We start from the raw sequence: 8978 nt of genomic DNA, 5'->3' as shown, positions 1-8978 counted from the left end.
GTATCTGTGTGGCACTTGGATAAAGCCTGGGAACAAGAGCCTGCTCAGAGCCTCCTGCTTTTGGTGGCACTGAGGTGTCCCCGGGGCTGATGGGGACAAGGTGTCCCCTCAGTGATGGCCGCAGCTTTCATCCCAGGGGACCCTGTGTAGCTGCTGTTGTTGTTTTATCTGCCAAGGCTGCTCTCCCTGAGCCCCTCTCCTCCTCCCAGCTCAGTGTGGGGACAGCCAAGGGCCGGGCAGGAGCCCTGGCACCTCGGTGCACTTGAGCAGGGAGAGGGGGAGCCCAGGACTGGCACCTGCTGTCCCTGTCCCTGCTGAACACTGACATTTCTTCCAGGACAGCGGGACTGGGCTGGTCCAGCCTCCTCGGGGCTGCTGGGAGCAGTGTGGGGCAGCAGAGCATCTCCTGGAGGCTGCTGGCAGAGCCCCAGGACCCAGGCACATGCACCAGGGAGCAGCCAGGGTCCCTGGAAGCTGATGAGTCCCGGCAGGCAGCAGCGCTGGCTTCGCATGCAGCTCTTGTCAATTTAAATGTTAATTCAGTAACTAAATTAATTACCAGTGGGCTGGGCTCTCTGGATTCGCCCTGCTTGGCTGCTCCTTGCCAAAAGGGAAACTGAGGCACAGGGCAGAGAGAAATGGGCTCGGGGACCATCCTGCCCGTGCAGAGCAGCATTTCTGAGGCTGGCCAGCCTGAACAATTAGAAGTGATGAGGAGCAGCTAAAAATAGGGATTTGTAAATGTCAGGCTGGCGAGTGGCTGGGCACGTGCTGGAGGACAGAGCAGCTCTGCAGCCTCGCTGTGCCCGTGTGTCCTCAGGCAGGACAGGGATCTGGGGTGAGCCTGGCTCCCTGGGAGCTCCCCAAAGCCCCAGAACTGCCTGATGGGGGTCAGCCTGGACACCCAGCACCAGAGGCATCTTCTGGCTCTTTGATCCTGACAGGAGCTGCACAGGATCCCAGCCCTGCTTTGGGAGGGGGACACCAGGCTCTGGACACAGGTAATTTTCCACTGACTTTTGACAGGAGCAAATGCCAGCAAAGGCCTGAGGCCCCATGGATGACCCCAGCCTCAGGATCTGGGTGCTGTGCTGCCAAAACCACCTCGGATGTCCAATCCCCCCGTGTGTGCAGACATGGGAGCCTGCTGGCACAGGGACACCCAGCAGATGTGATCCCCTCCATCTCCTCCACCCCTGCCAGCTTCTCCCTCATCCCCAGAGCCCCACCTGTCCCCAGCGTGCCAAAAACTTGCTTCAAGCAGCTGGGAACACAGGTTTATTCGGAAAAATAATCCAGATTGGGGCAGATTAGTGGGAACGCGTCCTTGCCCATCTGCCTGGGCGCTGCTGTGCCAGCTCCCTGCAGGGCTGCCTGCAGCCAGGCTTGGGGAGAGCACTCAGGCTTTGGCCTGTCCCCTGAGGCCCCCGGCCAGGCTGAGTGTCCCCAGCCCCTCAGGAGGAGTCCCCTGATCCCTGGTGGTGTCACCTCCAGCCCCTCCTTTTAGCTGGGGACAGGTCTGTGCTCAGCCAGGAACGCCCATCTCCCAGACACATCCCAACCTGGCTGATTGGAAACATCCCCAGGTAAACAGGAACAACCCTTACTGACAATCCCACTTCTTTGGCAGGGTACAGGAGCCACCCCGAAGCAGATGAAGGACAAACAGAGCACTGTCCTGGGCATGGTGATCCCAAACCACCAGTGTTTGAAGGGAAGGGAACCCTGCTGAGGACTGAAATCCATTTCTGTGCGGTTTTCCCCCTGTGCAAACCTTTCTCTGCTATCAGGAGCTCCACTCTGCTTTGTTTGTGCCTCAGTTTCCCCAAGGTATGAGGGTGGCATCCCTGTCTTGCTTTTCCTAAAGGAATCAGTGAAAAGCAGAGGGTGTTTTTGCTCCCTCTGAAGGTTTGGGTTAATTTGTGAGGAGGGAGGAAGGAATGTGAGGAATAAAGAGCCTGGTGTGTAGGCTGTGAGGGGCGAAGTTACTTGGGGAGAATTAATTATCATTAATTTTGTGTTTCTCTAAGGACAAGGCAGCTTTTTGTGGCTGATTATCTTCCCTGCCCCAGTGCAGGAGCACTGCAGCCCTGTGCTCAGCAAGGACAAGGGTGATGCTCCAGCCTAGCTCTTTCTCCTGGATAAATCCAGCTGCCACCACCATGCTGGTGGGAGTTTTGGCCTCTTCTGCACTAAAGGAGAGCCACACTCAGCCTCTTTCCTGCAGCCCTGGCCACCTTGGGCTGCCAGGGATACCCTGGTTGGGTGACAGGAGCACCTGAATGTCCCCAGGATGTTCTGGGGGCTGGGTGCAGCCAGGGCTGCCCACCCACATCCCCTCCCCAGCCAAACTTTCCTGCCTGCCCGCTGAATCAGCCCAGGAAACCTCTGAGGTTTGGAAAATAAGAAAGGAAAAGCACATCTCAAAGCCTGTGCTGGCTGCAAAGCACCGGTGCCATTTCACATGCAGGGCATAAAAATAGACATGTTTTGGCTTTTTTCCCCGTTTTGGTGATGAGCCACTGCAGGGGGCTCTGAGCATGCTTTGCTTGGTTCCCATCACGGCTGCTGTTTCTATCCTGCATTTCCCTCAGCTCCAGGAGCTGCTGGGGTGACTCTGTGCTCCTGCCGTGAGCTCAGGACACCGGAAGGTCCACATTGCTTCATGGAAAGGGACAGCATGTATGCATGATGGCAGCTGGGGTTCTCCCAACATGGGGCTGTCTTTGAGAGCCCAAAAATCACATTTTGAGTCTCAGCTCGGTGACAATGCCCTAATCCAGAGGCTTCCTGCTCCTTTGTCATGTGTGGGGTATGTGCTGTACAGAATAATATTGAGGCTGACAAGCCACAGGAACTGTGCTCCCACAGTTTTAGCTTTATCCACCCCATCCTACCCCCTGTACATCACCTGGGGGGCTTGGCATCCCTGGAGGGCTCTCACTGCACCCAGTCAGGGGGGCCAGGCTGGTCTGAACCTTTTGGTGCCAAAAGGAGAAGCGCCCTCATCCCGGGGCACCAAAAGCCATCACCTCCCTCCATCTGGCCTCGGGCAAAGCTGGAACCACCAGCTGCCCACACCGGCCACCCTTTCAGACAAAGGGCTTTGGGGTCAGGGAGCGTTTGGCCACTTCTCCTTTTGCCTGGAGGCGATTTCCTTCCTGTTATCTATCCCAGAGCCTGGCGCCTGCTGCCAGACTGGTGCTCTGTTCCCTGCTCCAACATCCCCCTTCTTTCTTCCTGCTTCCTCCAGGCCTCTCCCTGTTAAAACATCCTCCTTTTCCCTGCTTCCTCCAGCGTTCTCCAACATCCCCTTTCTGTCTGCAGAGCTCTCCAGGCTTCTCCCTGTTCCAGCGCCCTCCTTTCTGCCCGCAGAGCCCTCCAGGCTTCTCCCTGCACCGTGTTCACCCTCCCCATCTCTGTCCCCATGAACGAATGCTGGAGTCACAGCTGGGGTGTGCCCGGCCAGATGTGCAAACCCACCCTGCTGGCCCTTCCTTTGCTCAGGGGCTCGGTTTGGCTGCACTGGGGTGGGAAAGGGAGATGGGGAAGTGGGTGAAGGTGAGGGCAGGCTGAGATTTCTCTCCTTGTAGCTGGCTGCATGGAGTGACAAGGTGGGACCGGAGCACTCAAGCTCTGGGGGGAAACCTTAGGAAAAGGTCTTCAAAATGCAACAAGTTTCACAAGGAGCTGAGCCGTGGGCGTCTCGGGATTCTCCAGGAGCCAGGACAGAGGGGAACCAGCTCCCTGCTCAGAACATCCAGGACAATCATTGCAATTCCCGGTGCTGTAACTCGAGCACAGCCCAGCCGCAGGCTCTACCTCCCGCTCTCCTTTCCCAGCCGCCCCACCTCGATACCGGGATTTGAACGGCAGGAATTTCGAAGGGGAAAAATGCAAAGGATCGTGCACCAGGCTGCATCGCTCGCGGAGCCTCCAGGCATGGAAAGAACCGTGCTTTCCACCCGGCAGCAGAGCGCACACGCACCGGGGCTCCAGGAACACAACTCCCGCAGCACTCTCGCTTCGGAGCCGGCACACCGGGCACCGGCTGCTCCCGAGCATCCCCGCCAACACCGGTACGGCCGGAGGCAGCCGCGCTCCCCGCCCTGCCCGCCTCACCCTCCCGCTGCGGGGAGAGGCAAACGCAACGCTCCGGTTTCCATCCCGGCACCGAAATTCGGCATTCTTTAAGATGCCACGTTCCAAAAGCCGCGGCTTCCTCTGGGGAAGCCCCGCAGCCGGAGATGCTCAGCGCGCCGGCACCTCGTGGATGAGGTACCAAACCAGCCGGGAGAGAAAAATGGCTTTAGGAAGCTGTTACCTGGGTAATTTTCCCGAGCCCCTGTGCTGCTGCCAGGGAAGGACGTGTGCCCAAGCCACACCAAACCCCCCTGCATGCCTGGCCACCAAACCAGCGCAGCAAGAGAAGTTCCTAAGCCCCGATGAAAGCAGAGGAGCCCAGTCCCTTCCTCGGGCAAACCGAGCACAGTAACTTCGCCTCAGCCGCGGGGATACTCGGAAACCGTATGCAAGGAGCTTTATAGAAAATAGACGATGGAGTGGGTGCAGCTTTCGATATATTTGCTCTAGGATATAGTAACAGGCACTAAAGCAAACACGGGCAGGGGAATTAGGGCGGGAGCTTCTGCTTGGCTCGTCGTAAATGACAAAGTGCCGAGACAGCCAGGTCTACGCTACATTCTAGAGTCAAAGGGCTGCCCCCGCGTGCCCCGGGGAACATGCACGCAGCCGGCGGAGGCGTTTCCTACAGCTGCAGCGCCGTGTGCCTAGAACGAGCTGGAAATGTCAATGAACACAACCTAATGGATAAACGGGCTGGGAAAAGCACGCCGCTTCCCGGGGGGGAAGCAGCTGGACGCGTTCTCTTCTTTGCAGCGAGAAGAAAAGGGAGGGGAAAAAAAAAAAAAGAAATCGAGGTAAACTTTGCGCCTGTCAAATAGAAATCTAATAGGAAAGAGAGCTGTACATGGTCAAAGTGAAGTCGAGGCTCCAGGAACGTCCAGGACAGTTTCAGGTATTGCCCGCGGCTTCTCGGGCTGCGCCAAGCAAACACCCGGGTGCGAGCGCCGAGCCGCGCATCCCGCCTGCCGGAGCTTCCCGGTGGAAGATTCCCGGCGCTCCGGGGCCGAGCCGGGCGTGCTCCCCGCCCGAGGGCACCGCGATGGGGGAACGGTCCAGCCTGGAGCCCTGCGGGAGCCCGTCGGATCGGAGAGGGCGCGGCAAGGGGGAGCCGGGCCGGAGCCCTCCAGGGAGAGTCACCCCGCTCTGGGGCACCCCGAGGCCGGCTCGTCCTCACACGCCGACCGTCGGTGGTGCCGCGGTGCGGTCAGAGGCCGGGCGTGCCGGCGCAGCGCGGGTCGGCGTCCTGCTCGTAGCGGTAGTGGTATCCCTCCATCTGGTCGCGGCAGGCCTCGCGCAGGTTGTGCAGCCAGCGCTTGATGCCGCGGCGGTTCAGGTAGAGCACCATGAGGAACACGACGCCGATGAGCGCCAGCACGATGCCGAAGAAGACGTAGGAGGCGGTCTCGAGCTCGGCGGGCTCGCCGCCGTCGCCGCGGGCGCAGGCCAGCGCCTCGGGCCGCAGGCGGAGCAGCGCCGTGCCCCGCAGCGCCGCCGGCCCCGCGCAGCGCAGGCTCCGCGCGTCGAGCACGCGGTTGGCGGCGGCGCCGCGCAGCCAGGCCAGGAAGGGCCGCAGGCCGCAGTCGCAGCTCAGCGGGTTGGAGGCCAGGCTGAGGCGCAGCCCCCGCAGCTCGGGCGCGTCCAGGCTGCGCAGCTCGGCGGCCGCCAGCCGCTGCAGCGAGTTGTTGCGCAGGTCCAGCTCCTCCAGGCCGGGCGGCAGCAGGGCGGCCGGCAGCGCCTGCAGCGCGTTGCCCGCCAGCTCCAGGCGCCGCAGGCTGAGGTTGCGCAGGGCCAGGGCGAGCTGCTCCTCGAGCGGGGCGGCCAGCAGCGCCTGGTTCAGCTGCAGCGTGCGCAGCAGCGGCGCCCCGGCGAAGGCGCCGGCGGCCACCGAGAGCAGCGGGTTGTGGCTGAGGTCGAGGGTGCGCAGGGCGGGCAGGCCCTGCAGGGCCATGTCCTCGATGGTGTGGATGTTGTCGTGGCGCAGGCGGAGCAGGCGGAGGTCGCGCAGCGGGCGGGCGGCGAAGGCGGCGCGGGACAGGACGCTCAGGTTGCTGCCGGCGATGCTGAGGTTCTGCACGGCGGCCGGCAGCTCCCGCGGCGGCTCCTCCAGCCGCTCGTAGCGGCACTGCACCAGCTCCGGGGTGGCCACGCAGTAGCAGGCGGACGGGCAAGCGGCGGGGGCGGCGGCGGGCGGCACGGCCAGCGGCAGCAGGGCGAGCCCCAGCCAGGGCAGCCAGCGCGGCCCGCCGCCCGCCCGCCGCGCCTGCCTGCGGGCCATGCTGCCCCCGCGGGCATGCAGCGGGGCCGGGGCCGCCGGGGGGTCGCGCCTGCCTCGCCGCAGCCCCCCCGGGCCGAGCTGCCTCCGGCGCCGCGCCCGCACACGGCGGCTCTGCCGGCAGCGCCGGGCGCGCCGCTGCCCAAATCGGCCCGGGGGGGTGGAAGGGGAGGAGAGCGAGGAGGAGGAGAAGGAGGAGGAGGAGGAAGAGGAGAAGGGGACAGGTTGGGGCTGCCCGGCGCTGCGCGATGGGCTGGGGGAGCGCTGCGGGCGGCGGCCGTCGGGGGGAGCCGAGCTGGGCTGGGCTGAGACGGGCTCGGCACCGAACCCACCGAGCCGCCGCCGCCGCTGCGGGCTCCGGGGCTCTGCTCGGGACTCCGCGGCCCCCGTGCAGCCCGAGGAGGGATCAGGAGATGCCGCGGTCCCCGCCAAGCCCGGGCAGGATTTGGAGGCTGTCCCGGTCCTTTCCCAGCCAGGTGGGCGTTGGCGGCTGCTGCGGGGTGCCCCCCAGCCCCGGGGAGGGAATGGGGGCTCTCACGGGGGCTCTCCGTCCCAGGGAGGATTCAGGGAATTGCCTCCGACGCCTTCCATTCCAGGCAGGAGCTGGGGGGTTTTCTCAGGATCTAGGGGCTGTCCCACTCCCCTTGCAGCCCCGGTCCCCATTCCCCGACCTTCCCCACAAACCGGGCACCCCGCAGCATCCCTGAGCATTGCAGGGTTGTCTTCCCCTGCTTCCAAGCCTGCTTGGTCCCCGCCGGCATCCCGGGGCTGCCCAGGGCTGGGGACACGGGGGGATCACAACCGCAGGGCACGGAGGGTGGTGTTGGGGTGGGCACGGGACTTTTGGATGCTGGAGTGATGCACAGCCAGGGACTGGGAGCGCTGTGTTCAGAGCCAGATGCGGCAGCAGCTGGATCCCCTTCAGTGCCTGAATACCTCCATCGACCTGGGCTGGGGTCACATTAAATAAACCCCATCCTGGGCACACAGTCCCAAGATGGTTTGGGTGGGAAGGGACCTTGGAGTGCATCCAGTGCCACCCCCTGCCATGGGCAGGGACATCTTCCACTGTCCCAGGCTGCTCCAAGCCCTGTCCAACCTGGCCTTGGGCATTGCCAGGGATGGGCATCTCGTGGATCCTGATGTTTCTCCTCCTCCCTGTCCTTATCTCTCATCCTGACCTTTCCCCAAAGTATTTCCCCTCTTACTGGGGTTCCTTTCCCTAGAAGCTCTCCCGAACTTCACAGGGACCAGGTGAACCGTGGATGCTGCTGTGAGTGGGTGCCTTGAGCTGCTGCTGACCACCCTGTGCTGCACTCCAGAATCTGGGCAAACTCTGTATTTAAAGTGGCAGTGTCTGACAGCAGCCAGAGAAACCAAGGAGCTCGTGGAAGGGTGGGGGAGAGACACAGACCTGGGAACGTGCCAGGAACTGTATGCCATCACATCCTGAGGTGTGGGGCAGCATCCAGGGCGGATGAGTGGGGAGAGCCAGGTGTGCGGTGGGTCGTGCTGAGCCAGCACTGCAGCACTCCCAGATGGAGCCTCCTCTCTCCCAAAATAGCGCTTTGCAGCCCATTTATCACATTTAATTGCCGTATATAAGGAACTGATGGCACTCTGGAAGACAAGGCAGCGGGTGGGTGAGGTCAGGCCGGGTGAAGCAGGTCCTGGCAGCCTCACCAGACGGGCTGTGAAGATTCCGGCACCTCCCAGACCTTCTCCAGGCTCCTTGGACAAGGAGCTGCCATGAAAAGGGCAGGCACCTTCCCTCCCGGTCCAAAAGCCATAAAACACGGCAGCTGAGTGATGCCGGAGGTTGTGGGAGAGCATGAGGCTCTCTGCAGCTGACCCCTTTGACTTTGAAGGGCGGAGATGCTCCAAGGGTTGGAGGGAAGGGTGTTCCAGGGCTGTTCTGCAGCAGGGTGGCTTTGGGGACGCGGGGGCTCCTGCCTGGTGGCACCACGGTGCCTTCCTTGCCTGCTGCAGCCACCTGGGCTTCCCCAGGGCAGAGCTGTGAGCCCTGGGGAGCAGGGCAGTGCCAGTGTGTGCAGCAGCTCCCCAGGTCCCACACCCGCCCCAGGCTGGTGTTACTCATTCCCCGGTGTCATGCTGGATCCTGGGGCCCCTCAAACACGCTGTGTGCAGACCTTCAAACCCCTGGCGGGCTGGCATCGATCTGAGAGCCTCCTCCACCATCCCCCCTGACCGTAATTCTGCATTTGAGGCAGCATTGAAGACTTCCTGTGGTTAAAGGCCGGGAGATTGCGTCTGCCATTGCCATGTCTCAGGATGAGATTAGGTCAGGCTGATGTGATTTGTTCCTACAATTCCATACAGACCGTTACTCATTGCCTCGTTATCTTCTGGATGCTTCCAAGGAGAATTGATTGCTTGTGCCGTGTCTGGTGACCTCTGTCAGGCCACCTGCTCTGTGACATTGCTTCTCTTTCCCCTCATCACTGGTGGCCCGGGTTATTTGGGTTTGGCACCCAGGGGATGTGCAAGCACAGCTCTGGTTCCTCTCCCACCCTGTCCCACGCTGGGTTTTTTGCTGCTG

At 62.2% G+C, this 8978-nt stretch overlaps 1 protein-coding gene and 1 long non-coding RNA gene across 2 annotated transcripts; one reads left to right on the top strand and one right to left on the bottom strand.

The window, feature by feature from the left end:
* The first annotated feature begins 805 nt into the window (after positions 1-805).
* Positions 806-2092, top strand: LOC134415275 (uncharacterized). Its single transcript, XR_010027011.1, has 3 exons — positions 806-1001; positions 1631-1830; positions 2031-2092. It is a non-coding gene; the product is annotated as an uncharacterized LOC134415275 (long non-coding RNA).
* A 2470-nt stretch (positions 2093-4562) lies between these two features.
* Positions 4563-6421, bottom strand: TPBGL (trophoblast glycoprotein like). The gene has a single exon (XM_063150546.1). The coding sequence runs from the start codon at positions 6419-6421 to the stop codon at positions 5351-5353; it is 1071 nt and encodes a 356-aa protein (XP_063006616.1). The 3' UTR covers positions 4563-5350.
* Positions 6422-8978: the final 2557 nt, after the last annotated feature.

The sequence above is a fragment of the Melospiza melodia genome, chromosome 2, assembly GCF_035770615.1.
Source record: "Melospiza melodia melodia isolate bMelMel2 chromosome 2, bMelMel2.pri, whole genome shotgun sequence".
Taxonomy (NCBI): domain Eukaryota; kingdom Metazoa; phylum Chordata; class Aves; order Passeriformes; family Passerellidae; genus Melospiza; species Melospiza melodia.
The sequence above is the reverse complement of the archived record's forward strand: the minus strand, read 5'-3'. Positions and strand labels throughout refer to the sequence as shown.

Bases quoted from the DNA above. Each gene is read 5' to 3' on its own strand.
- TPBGL (XM_063150546.1), bottom strand. From the start codon at position 6,421: ATGGCCCGCAGGCAGGCGCGGCGGGCGGGCGGCGGGCCGCGCTGGCTG.